Source organism: Cynocephalus volans, chromosome 5 (assembly GCF_027409185.1).
Source record: "Cynocephalus volans isolate mCynVol1 chromosome 5, mCynVol1.pri, whole genome shotgun sequence".
In the NCBI taxonomy this organism is placed as follows: domain Eukaryota; kingdom Metazoa; phylum Chordata; class Mammalia; order Dermoptera; family Cynocephalidae; genus Cynocephalus; species Cynocephalus volans.
In genome coordinates this window covers 62,747,077-62,765,469 of record NC_084464.1, presented here as the reverse complement: position 1 = coordinate 62,765,469, position 18,393 = coordinate 62,747,077, and the positions used below count along the sequence as shown (strand labels likewise).

Genomic DNA, 18,393 nt, shown 5'->3' with positions numbered 1-18,393 from the left:
ATTACCTTTCAATAATAATAATAAAGTGTTAGCTCAGGGCGACCATGAAACTACCTGGTAATATAATTTCTGAATCTCTCACTGATCTCATCCATTCCTTTGGTTTTGTTTTCCTATTTATAAAATGGAGCTAAAGATAGTCCTCTAGTTTGATACCAAGCTCACCCAAAAAATCACTTATCTTCCATTTAAATCATGGTTCATATTGCATGACTGGAAAGTAGAGCATGTGGTGTGTGACAAGGGCTGTTGTCAATTTGTGGAGGAACATAAAAGATGATGATAGTAATCTGTAACTTGATTCATCTCTGTAGTAAATTAGTTAAAAATTTCACTATAATTTGAGGGCAATGGGGTGGAAGTGGGGTAGAAGAGAAAGAAGATTTGGTCCTTTTTCCATCATCCCTTTTTAGGGTCTCCCCTTGATTGCCCTTCAGGAAGTGGAAGAGAAAAAAAAAAACAAAAAACAAAAAACCCTGCATTCGTCAGTAACTCTAGGTCAACCACAACTTAAAGACAGTATGCAGGTCAATTAAAACAGGGACAGTGATGGGTATAAAACTGACAGGTACTTTCATTGACACAACACAGGCAGACACATCCACAGAAAGAGCTTCCTGCACCAGAGTGAGCAACCAGAGCCAAATGACAATGAAGATCCTGCGTGACACAGTCATGGTGAGTAGTAACAACCACCTCTGTTTATGGACAGTCATGCCTAAAATTTCAAAAAGCAGATATCTAAGGAATTGGGCTCATGTGTGTATTTTTTTTTAAATTACTTTTTAAAAAAACAGAGCCAACTTCGATTTTGGCTCCTGTCTGGTGGACAAGAAAAAATAACCAGAAAAGTTATGATGAGGTACAAAACATAGCTCTTCACCTGACGGTTTTTACTTAAGTGGTGTTATTATGTGAAGTCCTTGGTATCACAGACAACTGGCATGGTCCTTCTTGTGGCCACCCATTATACAGTTAGATTGACCTAAAACTTTTATCTCATGGTGGGATCTTAGCCAGTCCTTTAGGGGATATGTACCTATACATTTTACACCAGGAAGTTGGGGCCCTAGAAGTTTGATGATTCCCCTAAGAAAACAGGAGTGCCCTGGATGGAAGAAGTGAAACCAGCCAATGTTGAACTTTGGACAGCTCCTAGAGGAGGGAAATTTCCCATATCATTAATTGCTTTTTTTTTTTTTTTTTTGGTATCATCTCATTCCTTTTGGAGGAAAGAGAAATGTTAAAGTGATGGAAATCTACCACCCCCCCACCCCCGCTGGTTCTGGAATTGTACCTGGCATTAGTCAGATAAAGCCTGGGGAGAATTTAACAACAAGGTGCATGGAAACAGGGCTTAGGAAGTCATGTACCATATTGCGGACTAGGTAATTCCTTTTTCTTTTTTCTCCTTTAACAAGCCATGAAACTTAAAAGAACTTGTATGTCATAAAAGGTTCATGGTAAATGGCAATGATAACACTTTAATTTTATATTTATTTGTTATTTTAGAGAATACTAGAAATCCAGCAAAGTGCACTATTTAGGGGCATAGGCTTTTTTTGTGTGTGTGTAGAAAAGGCATAACAAATTTTATTATTTAATATGCTGGGTGGGGGCAAAGCACAGGAGAATCACAAGAGAGTAATGTTCCAATTTCCAATGGAGGTATAAAGCTTATATACCAGTGTTCTGGGGCATACACTTTGGAGTCAGACACAACTGACTCCACCACTTGCTAAATGTGGGATTTTAGATAAGTTATTTACCCTCTCTGTGCCTCAGTTTCCTCAACTGTATGATGGAAATAATAATGGCCCCCTTCCTCACAGAATGTTTTTGGGGGATTAATATCACTGAGGATAAATGAATCCATATTCTGTAATGGCAGTTCTGTACATGCTCAGTTTTTAGTTAATTTGGTCATTCTAGTATACAGCAACTGTTAAAGACAGAGGAAGCATTCAGTAAGTGTTAACTATTAATATTAATATTATTGTTATTATTCCTCTGAGACCCTCATCAACCCAGTGAAGTAGATGGGGATTATTTTCCCATTATACAGGTGAACAAAAGCTCAGTTATGTAATTTAGCATCACTGTAAGCACAAGAACTGGGACATGAATCTAGGTTTTCTGGCTCCACATATAGTATGCTTCTCTATGAATGGTTCAGAGGCAAGATTTCTGAATTTAGAGCCATTGCATCTAAACAAATCTGTTGAGTAGTTTTGTGCTCCAAAGACATTTCTATTTCTGGTTTCTTGGGAGAAATCTGTTGTGTTGTCAGCAAGAAACTGGACAGTGCAAGAGGCATTGAAGAAGAATTAGAGGTTGAAAGGTGCAGGTAAATAGGACATCCTTTATAAGTAGTTGACGAAAATTCTCATAAACCTAGGAGCTGGCTAGGTTCTAGAGCTCATTTCTCCATGGGAGAGGACAAATTGCAAAGTACAGGTGGCAAATGTTCAGATGGTATATCAGTCCATTTCCGTTGCTTATAACAAAATACCTGGAACTGGGTACTTTGTAAGAAAAAAATTATTGCTTACTATTTTGGAGGCTGGGAAGTCCAAAGTCCAGGGAACACATTTGGTGATGGTCTTCTTTGGTGGTGGCTTTACAGCAATGCAGGGATCTCACATGGCAGAAAATGGAGGAACAGAGAGAAAGAGAGACCCTCTTGTGCTCTCCTTTTAAAACCGTCAGAAACATGCCCCAACCACCATTATTAATCCATTCATTATGACATGGTCCTACAATCTAATCATCTCTTCAAGGCCCCACTTTTCCATTACCATAATAGGACTTCCTACCTTCTTTACACTGTCACAGTGGGGAATAAGTTTTTTGGGGACATCAGCCTACAGCAGATGGTCTCTCAGGTAGGCTGTGATTAGTGTGAGGTGCAAACCTAGGCTGTGAGGTTGGTGTCCTGTTACTGCCCATCTTCAGCTGGTTCTTTCTCCTGCCTCCATTTCCCATTCTACAGAATGAGAATGGTATCTATTTACGTGCTTTATAGGTGGTATATAAGAATTCAAGTCTATAAAATGCTCTGAATTTCTCTGAGAAGTGCTGTTTATATCATTCTTAAGAACCAGCAAGAGTCTTATCAGAGCCCCTGTTCTGTATTGGATAACCACTAAAATCTACAGTTTCAGATCAAAAGCTTCATGGAGCAAACTAGAGTGATTTGCAGACATCATCTGATTTCCTGACAAAGGGTCTTGTGACCTACAACACATGTAATTCTGAGACAGTTGACACATTGCTTAAAATGCTTGGCTCCTCTAGTGAAATAAAGTTGAGATTAATGTTGACAATAATAATGACATTCGATGGCAATAGCACTGACCACTGACACCTAGGTTTGAATCCCCAGGCTGGCACTAATAGGTTGGTGAACCTAATCAAGTTATTTACTGCCTCTCAGACGTAGTCCTTTATCTGTCTAATGGGCATAATTAATACTAGCTCTGTCTACTTCACAAAGTAGTTGTGAAGATCCAGTATTTAAAGAGATGTGAAAGTTTTTCCTAAATAATCTAGTAATATATAAACAAATATAATAATGGCTTGTCAGAAGCATGGTAATTATTGCTAAATCATATAACCTCAAGGCATAGTTACTTTAAAGCTTTGTTAATGAAAATAGAAGTGATTCAGTGAATATGATACAGAAGAAGAAAGAGAAAAGGCAAAAGAGGAATTTACTTAAGAATAACTGAAATGATTGATAGGTTTGGGAAGCTATCTAAAGATCCTCTCATCTAAGTTGGCATCTTTTTTTTTTTAAACTTCTTAGCACTTTGTCAACACAGAAGGTGTATGAGGGTAAATTCCACATATCTTGCCCACTGTGTAGCATTAGCACAATGTCGACTTAATAGCAGCCACCTGTATTGAATACTTACTTTGTGCTGGCAGTGCTCTTCGTGCTTTGTATCGATCACCTCATTTAATCTTCCCATTTTCTGGTGGAAGAAACTGAATTACAGCTTCTAAGAATCCTGGAACTGGGTGATGAACCTCGAAATTCTGACTCCAGAGCCCATGTCTGAGCCATGGCACTACAGATTCAAGAACCAGTTGTTGAATGAATGAATAATTGTAGGGAATGAAAGTAGATAAAGGCTCGTTACTTGAAGGCAAATCAGCCTCACTCTGGCTTATCCGGCTCAACTTTGCTTTCAGCTTCTTGGTATAGCAAGTTGATACCATGACCTTTTTGTTTACTCTTATCATTTCTTGCCTCCAGCATCTGTAAAATATAAAAAGGAGGGCCTTTTTACCAACAAGTCTAGTCACCTTCTCTACTTTAACTCATGGAAGGCATGATTCTGAACAATGTTGAGCCTAGAGAATGAAAGCAACCCAGCTTTACCTCTTGTTCTGTATCATGGTGGGCCTTGTCCATCCCCAGTAAGGATTGGTGGTGAAGGTGGGATGAGCACAGAGTAGTCGTGACAAAGGGAAGCTGGTGAGATTTTTGACTCTTCTTTTAGTTAGGTCCTCACAGAGCACTTTCATTCTCTGTGCATTCCTGTAATACCAGATAAACTTACATTTCAATGTAAGTATAAGAAATATATGTTCCAGAGCCAAAGAGAAATAGATTCCATATTCTCTGTTGATGTGCACCACTACTACCCCTGCTTCTTTCAATTAGCATGGATAATTGGAATTTTGCTAAAGATGGTTTTGCATAATGTTTTCCTTAATTCATTAAGCTTAACTATATTGTTTAATATAACATTATCATTATCATTATCATTAACAGTGTCATTTAGTCCATTCATTCACTCACCCACTCTTTCATTCATTCAGAAAGTATTTATGGAACACCTGTACTATGCACATTCTCCTGAAGGAATTTGCAATCTAATCGGTTAGATTTGACATGAACACAAATACTACATTTCCAGACAATTAAAAAAATGCTGCTTGAGTACCACATGGGAATAGCTTTATGATTTAGGGATAATAGACATACTTCTGATTGTACCACTTTTGGTACAGTTCTTGGAGGAGACTACACATGAGTAGGGCCTTGATGGAAGGGTTGGATTTCAATAGACAGAGGTGGGGCAGTGTATTCTAGGTAGAGGGATGAGTGGAAGGATTTTGTGGAGGATCCATGAGATATGAGGTTGAAAATAAAAACAAGAGCTATCACTTACTAATACTTTATTTTTGTTAGAGAAATTTACAGGTGCTTTACATAGAACATTCCATTTAATCTTGCTAATAGTATTATAAAGTGAGTATTATTATCCATTTGGAAAGAAGAGAAACCACAGTCTCAGCAAGGAAGCCAGGACAGGATATAAACTCAATTCCAGACCTTGACATCTTTCTGTCTCACTGTTTAGGAGCTCTCAGACTGTGAAGGGAGGGCTTCAATCACCAGGTTAATTAGTTTAGTTCTCAGTTTGGCATGTTAATATCCTCAGTTATGAGTGTTCCCATTCTCTTTGGACCTCTGATCACATAGAACTGGGAAAGCTGAGTTCAGCTAGAGCACATGTTATTTCTTACCAGCGAGTGACACCAGAATCTCTAACCAATGGCAACCTACTCTATTTTTCAGGTGAAGTCTCTGCTGCTGCTGATGTTGAGGCTTGCCCTCCCCAAAGTTTTGAATATTGCCCCCCCAAAGCCTGAAAATTGCCCTTCTCTGGACAAGAACAGTGTGATGATTGATGTTCATATTCTCAATCAAAATGTGGGTAGCCCCAGCTTACGTAACATTCATAACCGCTCCAGCTCCCCCTGGGATTACAAGTAAGTGCAAAGGAGACTTATCCCCACATTCTTTTGAAAAATATGTTAATTTATTCTATGCATAAAGTAGAATATTTAGAATATATAAAAAAATAAAAGAAAAAGGCCCTCACATTCACGTTTAAAAAAATTTGTTGTTCTTGTTGCTGTTGTCAGTGGAATGTGAAGTGAGCTTTTGTTCAGTAATACCAGTGACCTGAGGAGAGGTAGATGTTAAGCAAACCCATCTCTCTGATAAACCTGAAGGAGAATGACCAGACTAAAACCATCTCAAAGCCTCAGATTTACTGAGGGTTTTTAAAGAGAGTGCTGAGGGAATGGCATGTGGGAAGTGAAAAGCAGGAGGGAGGGGGCACGGGCTGTGGGGGCTCCGTGTGAGGAGCCTGGTGTAAGGTCTCGCCAAGGCGCCTTTTGGTTTCCGTCCCCAACCTTGATGTTACCTTAGTGTCTTGCTGGATTTTGATGTGCTTTGGGGTGGAATCAGCATAGCTTTATTAATGTCACCTTCGGTTTCTTAGGGTCTGTATAGTATGTGTCTTGTGGCAAGTTTGCAACTCCAGGTTGATGGGAAAACAACGTTAATTCTTTCATACAGTTGACTCCCTACTCTTGAGTTACTTCAGCTTATGTTCTCTGTTTGCTGCAGTAAATTATTCAACAAAATTTTCAGGGGAGGTTCTTGGTTGACATACTTTCATAACCCCTGCATATTTGAGAATGTTTTCCAGTTGCCTTTACAGAGAAATAATAACTTTGCAGGATACATAATTCTTGGTTAGAAATTACTTTCCCTTCAGGTATTGTTCCATTGTCTTCTGGCACTTAGAGTTGCAAGAGAAAAATCTGACGTCAACCTGACCTTTGCCCCTTTATAGATAAATTGCTTTCTCTGGATACTTGTAGAATTTTTTCTTTATCCTTGAAATTTGAAAATGCCACCAGGGGCCTGCCAGTGTGCTCAGTTGGTTAGAGCACTGCCTTATAACTCCAAGGTCAAGAGTTTGGATCCCCTTGTGGCCTAGACATGCCCCCCCCCCAAAGTCACCAGAATATGTCTAGTTGTTGCTTTTTCCCCCCCAAATTTTAAAGATTTCCTGTGTCCTTCTTCCATTTGTAGACCTAGTTTGCATTTCAACGCCAGAAAATTTTCTTCAATTAGTTCCTTAATTACTGTTTCAACTCCATTTGCTCTGTCCTCTGTTTCGGGTATTCCTATTATGTGTAGATTGCATGTCCTGGACCGGTCCTCTAGGTCTCTCATTTTTTCCTCTTTCCTTATCTTGATGTCTTTTCCCCTTTTCTCCACATTCTGTGAGACTTTTTCTTGTTTTGCACTTACTTCAGTAATTTGATTTTGTGGATAATCAGGCTTGAGCCTTCTTTCTGTTAAGTCTCTCAAATCCCTGATATTTTTCAAGCTCTGTACCCATCCTTTGTTTATTGCTCCCGATAGGTTATTAAACCCCTGTATCAAATGATTCTTAAATCATCCTATAGCTTCCATAGTTTCTATTTCCAGCACTATATCCGTTTCAAGAGAAGGCATTTTCTCAATTGCTTAGCTCTGTTCCTTTCTTCTGAACTGCAGTATTATGGCCTTTTCAATAGCTCTTCTTAGCAACAAGGACCAAAAATGAAGATTCTACATTCACCTGTAACAGAAAAAATTCCCCTTTACCTGGGAGCTCACATTTTTCTGGATGTTTTGGGCTACGTCCATCCACATGGTTGTGGGTCTTAATATTTTGCTTCCATGTTCTTCTCAGTTCTCTGCCTTTTTCTGATTCATGCAGTCCTAGGTTGGAATCTAGGAACTATCTGTGTTGGAAGAGAGGGTTCTTTAAAGCAGCCCACATAAGGATCTCTGCATGAGGATAAGTAGGAATCAGCAAAGTCAGTTTTGGGAGATCTGCTCAGATTAGACATTGTCTTTCAAGGAGTGGGGATGTGAGAGGAGCTGAGGAGGAAGGCCAGTTTGGGAAGTGGAGTGCTAGGTTGAGACCTTGAAGATTTTGTCTTGTGATTTTGTCTTAAGACATAGGTTCTTGGAACCCCAAGAACCCACCTATACTCTCCAAATATAGGTACAAAAACATTCCAGGAACAATTAGAAGTGATTCTGGGGTTGCTACACGTCTTCCCACACGAAGGGAGTGTGTACAGTGGCACGCTGGTGGGACTGACTTTGCTCTCTTTATGCCTCCAGGTACAGGGGCCTATTGAGGGAGAAATTGAGAGGGTTCACAGACCTCTGGGGCTTTGGCTTTTCTGTCCAAACAGCAGGCTTTGTAGATTGTATATGAGGAAACCTACTAGTGATGTTTAATCTCTAGGCAAAGGATGAATAATAATCATAATAATAACAATGCAAATAAAAATGAAGTAAAAGATATACCATTAATTGAATGCTAACATTGTAGAGTGGGGTGTTTTATATGCACTTTTATCACTGAATGTTCTCAGCAATCCCATGGGAGAATGACATGTGAGAATCCCCATTTTACAGTTGAGGAAATGGAGGCTTAGGGAGTTCAGCAACTGCCAGAAGGCGGTGTATGAATCCAGGCGGCGTGGCTCCAGAGTCTGTGCTGCGCCCCCGCCTCCATGTTACTCTGAACCGTCTCCCTGTGGGCAAGCAGCCAGTGCCGTGGGCCTCTCATCCCTTGTCCTTCGTCCTCTGCCTTGCCTCTCACCATTCTGCTTTGGCTTGCTCCTTCTGCAGCATCACCTGGGACTCCAACCGGTTCCCCTCGGAGATTGTACAGGCCCGGTGCAGGTACTCAGGCTGCATCAATGCCCAGGGGCAGGAAGACAACTCCATGAACTCCATCGCCATCCAGCAAGAGGTCCTGGTCCTCCGGCGGGATACCCAGAGTGTTCCCCATGGCTGCACTCCTGCCTTCCGGCTGGAGAAGATGCTGGTGACTGTTGGCTGCACCTGTGTCACTCCCATCGTGGTCCAACATGTGGGCTAAGAGCTGCACATCAACTCAGCTGAAGAAGCAATTGAAATACCACTCCTTACCCAGCACTCTGCAACAAGTCCTGTCTGATCCCCAATTCTCTCCACTTCATAGGACTCTTATAAGACCTGCTTGGAATTCTCAAAGCTCTGTATTACATATACAAGGGTACTTCAAATAGTTCCTGAAAAAATTGAATTAAAGGATAATAGGAATTCTTCCATAAACTTTTTGAAGACCCCTGAAAGTATTCACTTTCTGGGATGCTTCAGAATTATTACACAGTCCTGAGATATTGTACTGTCTTAATCCCTTGAAAATAGATGGAGGGGAATTAAGAAGCCCTTGGCCCATTCTCTTTATGTTCTGTGATAACCACCCCCTAGTCATGCAGTCACCCTGATGCAGTGCCATCCCCTTGGAGCTCTGTTGGTAAAATAGTCCTCTGTTTCTTGTAGATGGAAATGCAAAAAAGAAAAAAAAAGAAAAGAAAAAGAAAAACAATCACAATATTTGGGTGTGTGGGAGGGGCTCTGCCAGGTGGGGTGGATTGGTAAGGATAAGTACAAAGATCTAGTACATATGTCTATTTTAAAAATTTGCTAAATATAGATGAAGTTGAACTATTAGATATTTATATTTGTAAGGAAACTGTCCATGTATTTATGACCTATTGATTACATAAAATGTTAGGAGAAAAATTAATATATCCAGTAGTAATATAATAAAGTATTAATAATTGAAAAATACTTCAGGTGTTTGTTTCTAGTCTCAGCTTGTACTCACAGACCTTGTAGCCCCAAAGATTTTGAAATTCCGTATACCTGTCATTTGTTTTTCATATTTCCTCATCAGAGCACTAGTGTTAGAGTTGTTTTATTATTAATGGGATTGGTGATTGGTGACATGAAAGGTTAGAGAAAATGGTGCAAACAGCTCTAGGTTGCCTGATAACACTTGCCTGCTTCATCTTCCCAGCTACGTTATTTTACAAAGTGAACGTTTACTTGCCACCGTGTTAGCCACTGGAGACACAAAGAAAAGTAAGAAATGCATATGGAAGGGGCCATCCACAGGGCCCCTGGTCATTGGGGCCATGGTTGTCACTTTGCATCCTCCTTGTTCTGACTTCTGGGCCATTTGGGGATCACTGGTTGCCTTCTATCCATCTCTTGTGCTTCTTGGGGGCACATGAGCTTCAAGACTCTGGTCTCTTGCCACTCTGGGGAAAGTCAGAGGTCCTCCATGCCTCTCTTGCCACCATATTTCCTTCTTTACCACCACCCCGCCACTGGCTGAGAGCACATGCGCCCTGTTGCTACCTCCTGGTTCCAGAGGGCAGGTGGGGTGTAAGTTCTTGCTCCCACCTGGCATTAGGCTTGAGGATGGGCAGGTGGAGGGAGCCTGACTCCCATGACTAACTCTTTTATCTAATCTGTTGGTGGGCATGGGAATGGGAATGGTTGGAGAGGCGGAGTCCTCATCTCTTTGCTTCAGAATCTTTTGCTTAAGGTACACATACTGACTCTTGTACTTGAAATGTTCAGGCTCTTGAAACCTAAAAAACCTTTCTGTTACAGCTATCAGCTTCATAAGTTTGCCATGAATCTTGCAAGTCCATTTTGATGCTCAAATCTGTGCAATGAATCTTCCTTTTTCTGTTCATTTTGTCAGTTGTAGCTCTATCCTGAGGGAAGTACATATAAAAAGTCCTCTGTCTGAGAGTGGGGGAAGTATAGAGATGAAGGAAATTGCCGGGGAAGAAAATTACACCTCTGAGTGTGTCAAGATATTATCATGTTACACACATGCACAGGTAATTTTGAGGCAATGTGCTATCCTCAAGATATGAAATGCTAGGAAAACACAGAGGATGATAGCTTACTGGGAAATTTGAAAAAGGAGATGATTTTTGCACTGAGATGAGTATGAGTTTGTCTAGAGGAAAATGAGGAAAGGCATTCTTAGCAAAGGGAACAGCATAAATAAAGGCAGGAGGTACATGTTAGGGGAACAGTGAGTGGTTCTATGTGCCCAGGATAGTGTGGACATGGGGACACAGTGAGGGACACATAAGTAAGTGAGCACATGGGGACACAGTGAGGAACGCTTTATGAGTAAGTGAATGAATGAATTAACCTGGCTGTAGACAAAGAACAGTAGGCAAATGGGCCACTTATGGAAGGTATTGTATACTCTGTTGCAGGAGAGACAACAGCACAGCCGTATTTCACAAGATAACGTTAGTGATAGTGTATAAAAGGGATCAGAAATGTGAAGGCCAATTACAGGATCAGAGAGAAGGCAATTTTTCTCTGTTGGTAGACTCACATTGTTGGAATTGGATGAACCCCTAGTAACCTGGTCAACCTTTCTCATTTGCAAATGTGGCCTGGAGGAATTAGGTGACTTGTTTAAGGTCACTTGAGTAGTTAGTGGCAGAAACAGGTTCATTGATCCAGGTTCATGGTATTCATGTTGGTTTTGCAGTAAGGCTATTTTGTGTCCAATAAAGACCCATTTTAGTTGTTTCTCTATGTGTCCTAGGGCTGGCCCTGGGAGAGGGTACAAAAGTACCTCCACACTCCACATCTCCACAAATGCCTTGTATACGGTGCCCCTGAAATCTGGGGCCCTGAGTTACAGGATCCCTTCCCAGCTTGTGCTAAGGGCTGCTGTCACTCAGGAAATTGCATGTCCTCTTCCACTCACAGGGGGGCGCACTGTACCCATTTGTTCCCAGATTCCTTAGCGTAGGTAGAAAGAAAAGAAATGGCTGCTTTATGGTGAAATCTGTTTTCTTCTGCTGAGGCACAATGGGCAAGTTGGGTTCTTTAGCTGTGTTGCCCAGCTTTCTGGGACTGAGAGTTCCCTTGTTTTGCCTGTAGGAGAAATAGCCTAAGTTGAGGGGTTCAGGTGTTCAAATACAACATTGCCACCATAATGTTTGAAGACAGAAAATTTTCATTCCACATGGAAACTTGAATCCATATAGCCTTTTCTGTTGATATCCAGTTCTTATTTATGGAGGTTTGGCTGGGGAAAAAAACGTATTGTCAATCTCAGTCTCTCTCTCCCCCTCCCTTCCCACCTCCCCAAATATGGATAAATCATCTGTATTTATAAAGCTCTGTGTGATAAATTTTACTTGTAATTTACAGTGAGGAAAATAGGAAGTTGGTTTTTCTATCCCCTTCACCCCCAATAAAAAGAGAGGTACAAAAAATACATTTAAGATGTAGATGGATCTTGGCTTTAAATCTTGGTTCTACCATTTTCTGGTTGTATGAATTTGTGCAATTTAGTCTTTGTGAAACTCAGCTTCCTCATATGTTAAATGAGGGATACTATCTGTTTTAAAGAGCTGTGTGTGAAGTAATTGAAATAAAAGAATGTAAATGACTTAATATGGTACCCAGGAAATGGTTGGCTTAGTAACTATAGTCATTATCCCAAGATGCAAAGAACTTATGTTTCTTGTTTTGTTTGGCCCAAGGAAACTCAGAACCAGCTTTTATACTTAAACACCACAGCTATAATCTTCCTCTTGGTTATCAAATTTGCTTTCTCCATTTAATTTCTACACACATACACACACACAATGGATTTAATTGGATCTGTATATTAGTATATAGATACTTTATTTAAACCACTTTTCCATATGTGAAAAGTCAAAGAAGACATCAATTCAATTTATTAAAATATTCCCCTTGAGCCCAAATGCTCATTGTAACCTACTCCAGTGGTACAAATGAGAAGAAAAGCATTTTTAGTTCAATAAGTTTCAAGAGTGATACATGTTCAGGTGGACAAGTGTGTGCTTTAAGAATTGTGACCTACTGCTAGCTCACTGACAGCTTCTTAGAGGGTACTGATTTTGAGAATTTTGCTCAGTAGTGAAGAAGAAAATATTTTGAAATTAAGAATAGAAAAGAATGACTACAATTTGAGCATCAAGATATTCCTGCCTGCAAAATATTTGTCTCTTCTTTTAAGCTGTGCAAACATCATAGCAATATCAGAGATCACAGCATAATTACTAAGTGTGTAAATATGGGAGCTAGAGGCTGGGTTAAAATGTCAGTTCTGGAACTTACTAGCTGTGCCAGTGTTCAGTGTATTATTAAAATAGAGACAAGCCAAGAATTGTCCCACCACATCAATATATCACTTTTCACTTTTTCTTCTGCTCATTTGCCTCACAGATATGTACTTCATGAAGCTGTATCTGTAACATATATGCAAATTTGTACTTGGTAATTTTTAACTTAATGTTATATTTTGTTTCCCATGTTTCCATAGAGTGTTCACAATGATTTTTAGTCACTACATAATTCCTTCAAGTTGATGAACCAGAATTTATTTAGTAATTCCTTTATTTTTGGACCTTTATTTCCACTTAAAAAATTAGATAATTCTTGTAGCTGTTTTAATTATCTTTTAAATATGAACTATGTAATACAAACAGAAGAGTGTATGTCTTTATATACGTATAGTTGGCTGGCATGTTAAAATTCTGTGTAGGTGTGTGTGCGTGTTTCTATATCTATAGCCTATCTTGGGCAAGTTATTTAATTTCGCTGAGTCTCAGTTTCCTCAACTATAAAATGGGATGATGATAATATCTATCTCCTAGGATTGTGATGTGAATTAAAAGAAATAATAAATGTAAAGCATTTAGAGTAGTTTCAAGCTCCAACTAGTTGTTACTAGTCTTATTGGTTAAGCAGGGCTTGTGGATGAATGCTCCCGCCTTTTAATTTTTGTTTTTAAAGTCAAGTAAATCAATGCATTAGACAAAGATGGATTTATTAGTTGTTCTGGGGTTGTGGCTGTTATAAAACTCAGAGACTTGTGACTCCACTGGCTTACCTCTGTGGTTTCCTTACGTGCTATTTGTAGGTGACACACCACAGCACTTTGCATGGCCTGAAGGTGAGTGCCAGACCTTGTTTAAAGTGGTGACAACCCCAAAAGCCTGTAACCATTTCCCACAACCACATTCTCATGGCTTTGACAGAAACCAGCTTTGGGAGTCATGGCTCTGGACGGGTTCTGTGTGCTGAATGTTGGAGTGGGATCTGAGTGTGACCATCCCTCTTGGAAGGGACACTACACTCATGGAGAAGTGCTTAGTATTCTAAAAACACTAATATCAGGCAAGGGCTCCTCAGGGTCCTAGGCATCTGCTGGTTCCACACTCCTGGGTTTCGCAACATCTAAGAGAAAAAAGAGCCAGATTTCCCACAGACCACTTGTCAAATGCCTGATTGCCTTCTATGGTCACATTAAACCTCACGTGGAATCCATTAAGAAAGCAAGGTCTGCTTCTTCCTCTTGTTTTGAGCGTGTCTGCATATGGGATGCTAAACTTTTGGTTACTATATTTGAAAATACATAGGAAATTAATACATAGAAAATAGAATTGAGCATAAAAGAAAACATTTCTTTTGGTTCCATGTTGCTTAGCTTTGTGAGATCTATTAAGTACTATGATATGGGTTTAAGAATTTGGATGAACTAGTGCTTGCTTCAGCAGCATATATACTAAAATTGGAAAGAATTTGGATGAACTGCTGCTCTTGTCATATGGGAGAGAGTTTTACTGGGTTAAGCAATGACGTAACTACTCCTGCTGTACAGTAGGTGAATGCCAAGGTATTCCCCATTATTCTCATTAGTATTGGAATTGTTTGTAATAAAAGTTAACTCTTGTTCAATGGTTACAATAGTATAGACACTCTTCTAACTTTAATGCATTTACCCATTCAATTGTGGTAATAACTCTGTGAGGGAGGAAGTTTTAAGTAGTCTCAGTGTATAAATGAGAAAATCGAGGCACAGATTGAGTCACTGTCTTTCTCAAGTTTGTAACAGTCATATCATGGTAGACTCCTGCATTTCATCACGAGGCTACATTGCCTCTTTGTGGGAGATTCACCACAAATCACTTGCCTGTACTGGAGTCTCTGAATCATAAAATCATTTCTGAGGATCATTCTCTCTATGAATGGTCAGGAAAAGCATGTTAATTTCAATATTTGCTTAGTCACACAATTATGGGATTTTAAGCTTTGTGGAAAGCTTGTTGGAAATGTTATGAATATTGATCCCAAGGTTCACCAACTTCCACAAATACCTCAGATTATAATGGCCCTTATCTTGCTCGTCTATAGGAAATACAGTTTTTTTTTTTTTTTTTAGTCAGTCCCTCTTCCCCAGGGGTCTCTGGGACTCTCTGAGCAACATCCTCACTTCCCTCAAATTTTTCCTGACGTTGTTCACCACCTTGGCCAGTTGTTTGGTTTTGGACAATCAATCCCTGCCCCTCCCAGCCACCCACAGATAGAGGCCTGGTAACTTCTGTCAGACTCTATGATTTCCAAGCCTGGGTCACAAAAGTCTATGCAGCCTCCACCTTGTTCTCTTCGGAGGCTGACTCTGGGGAAAGCCAATGGTCATGAAAGAAGCTCAACTACCCTTTGGATGATAGGGTGGAAAGGCCACGTGTAGGTGCCCTGGTTGACAGCCCAGCTGACAGCCAGCATTAATTGCCAGCCATGTGGAAGGGCCATGGTGGATGTCCAGCCTAGCTGAGACTAACTGATGCAGCTTCAGCCAGTATCTGAATGCAACCTCATGAGCAGGACCTGCTCCATCATCTTTGGGGCCCTGTGCAAAACTAAGGTGTGGGGACCCTTGTTAAAAAATTAAGAATGTCAAGGAGAGCATTAAAACAAGTTTGGGGCCCTTTTAAGTGCAAGGCCCTGTGTAACTACACAGGTTGTATGTCCCTAGAGCCAACCTGCTCCTGAATTCCTTCCAGCCCAGATGAATCCTTCCTGAATTTTTATGATCAAAATAAAATGGTGTGGTTTTGCATCAGGAAATTCTGGGGTGATTTATTACATGGCAATAGTAATCACATCAGGCCCCAAGAACAACAATTTTAGACAGCAGTATCCTAGCATTGCTACATTTTCTAAATTTTCACTCAGCCTTAAATTTGTGAGTCTAGGTGAGCTTCATTATGGATAATCTCATTCTATTTTTTGTTCTGTTGTACAGCAGGAGTTGAAAATTGTGCCTTTATATATTTGCTGCATTTTTGGCTATCTCAGAAACTAAAATGAAAAACATACACACACCTCTACAATGACAAATAGCAAAGCACAAGACCACAGTATATTGATAATTAGAAGGGTATTTTTTCTACAAAGGAGATAGTCTGCAGAGATGCAACTCTTCCTACACTATTAATCACCTTTTACATACAGCAATTTAATCTGAAGGAACCACAGCTTCCCAAGTTGCTCCACTTTGCATTTGCATAATTAAAGGGCCCAACTGCATGCATTTCTCAGAAAGAAATAGGGGGTTTTAAGACACATTTCAGAAAAATGCTTGCCTCCTGGAAATGCAGATTTTCAACTTCTATTAGTTGTACCTGTATACTGAACAAAAAGCTAGCCTCAATTTATCCTGAAGTCATATAGAGCAGAGCCTCTGGTTTTATGTATTTACCAGAACTCTGTATTAAGAGGCATTGCTGTGCAATAGAACATGGTGATGAATTGATGTTCATAATGATAACAGCCTAAGATATATTTTTTTATATAATCAAGAGAATATAATGTAAAATGTAGTTGTGTTAAAGCACAATGTGTATCTGATTTTCTTTGAAAATCTTTCTTGCATGATGTACTAGACTGAATAATGGCACCCAAAGATATCCACTTCCTAATCCCTGGAAGCTGTGAATGTTACCTTACATGGTGGCAAAAAGGACTTTGCAGATGTGATTAAATTAAGAATTTTGAGATGGGAAGATTATCCTGAATTATCATTAAATGTAATCAAAAGGGGCCTCATGAGAAGGAGGAGGCAGAGGGAGATTGGACTATAGAGATAGAGGGCCATGTAAGGACTGAAACAAGATGTTACACAGCTGGCTCTGAAGATAGAGAAAGGGACCATGAGCCAAGGAATGCAAAGGCTGTAGCTTTAGAAGCTGGAAAGGCAAAGAAATGATTCTCTCCTAGAGCTTCCAAAGAGAGCATGGGCCCTGCTGACACCTTGATTTTGGCCTAGTGAACTGTATGTGCTGTATTAAGCCACCACGTCTGTGGTAATTTGTTACAGTAGTGATAAGAAACTAATAGAATGCTATGTTATATGAGTGTTTTCCTCTTCTTTAAAAATCTTTCTTGCATGGGTAGCTCTTCATCAACTTGGATGTTTGATTAGCCTAAGCATTCTGTTCCCAGGCTGGAAGAGCATTCCCTCTAGGAATAATTAGGCATGGTTCACCAGTTTGTAATCTCTGTGCCAATGTCTCCTGATGCAGTGCAGTAATTCAGATTCACTGTATTCAGGCCCCAATTCAATTCAATTAGTCTACTCCAGACAATTTGCTTTACCTAGTGGCTAGTCCAAGTGAACAAAGTCTTTGATGGCAGCGGGAGAGACAGGCTGGGAAATGTCTCTGACTCACCCATGTGGTGAATTCTGAAAGGAAGCAGCAAGGATGCTGTTTTAGTTTGACACTGCATGCCCCATGTGGGAGACAGCATTCTGGGACCCAAAATTGGCTTCTCACCATCTGGCCAAAGCAGGCAACTTCTTACAGTAACCCAAGGGGCAGGAAGTCGGTGTCAGGGGAGTGCTCCTTCCACGAACTTCAACTGAGATGCCTGACCTACATTTTTAGTCTACAAAATGACCTGCATTCTACTCATAGCCGTTCAAGGTCTACTCATAGTGGATCAAGGTTAAATTCATAAAAGTAAACACTGCATGACAATCATTTTTAATATAAATATTATTTGAAATCCTTTGGCTTCATCAAACTCTTTGAATTTGATACATGAAAGGGCAACAGGGAAAAAAGGTGGTGTGGGTAATTACTTGTCTTTGTGAGAGTGCTGTTTCATGCCTTTGGAAAAAGCTGCCCCCTCCACTGTCAGGGCCTCGCCTTCTTTGTTCCCATCCTTGCATGGCTCTAGGAATGTCAGCTACAGCTGAGTCTCAAGCTTAGCAAAACAGACCATTTCCTATGTGGTGTGGGAGATGCTGGGAGGGGACTGTGCCTCCAAAATATATCTTTGGCTTTGCTGAAATAGTCTCTTTGAAACCTCACTTTTGAGGGCTTTTTGAAAAATACACAACTCTTAGGAGGTTGACACATTAACCTGATAAGGTAGATTCAATTTTCTAGACATTCTTTGAAAACCTTCCTTTTAAGAGTCCGGTATTGTGTCAGCTACTGGGGAATCAAAGATCAGTAAGGCACCATTCTTTCTGTTATGATGCTCATGGTCCAGAAGAGAGACAGGAAAAGAGTCAGCAAATCTAATCCTTGTCAGCTGGGGTCATCATGTCTCTCAAAATTTAGGTAACAATTGGTTCAAACAACCCAGCGGGCCCTTCCCCCCAGCTGTGGGGATTCCTCAGGGGAAACTCAGCTTTCTTTTAGTGCTTGGCTTCTTGTTGCCACAGTCCTGCTCTCCTGCTCTCATGGCCCACCTCCTGGCTGTGCTCTGAGCTGACCTGGGTGCTTTGCCTGTGGTAAGAGCACACCGGGCATTTGTGTGTGTGGTAGATGTGCTTGAAAGATGTGCAGTGGTAGAGGCACCCAGCAGCA

At 40.3% G+C, this 18,393-nt stretch overlaps 1 protein-coding gene across 1 annotated transcript; it reads left to right on the top strand.

Annotated features, from left to right (window-relative positions):
* The first annotated feature begins 651 nt into the window (after positions 1-651).
* On the top strand, positions 652-8,762 carry IL17F (interleukin 17F). Its single transcript, XM_063098318.1, has 3 exons — positions 652-678; positions 5,594-5,787; positions 8,510-8,762. The coding sequence occupies exons 1-3, from the start codon at positions 652-654 to the stop codon at positions 8,760-8,762; spliced, it is 474 nt and encodes a 157-aa protein (XP_062954388.1).
* Positions 8,763-18,393: the final 9,631 nt, after the last annotated feature.

What these genes read in the sequence shown, in the direction of transcription:
- IL17F (XM_063098318.1), top strand. Translation starts at nt 652, where the DNA reads ATGAAGATCCTGCGTGACACAGTCATG. An exon ending in TCCTGCGTGACACAGTCATG is followed by an intron (nt 679 to 5,593) that starts GTGAGTAGTAAC and finishes TCTATTTTTCAG; the next exon opens with GTGAAGTCTCTGCTGCTGCT. An exon ending in AGCTCCCCCTGGGATTACAA is followed by an intron (nt 5,788 to 8,509) that starts GTAAGTGCAAAG and finishes CTCCTTCTGCAG; the next exon opens with CATCACCTGGGACTCCAACC.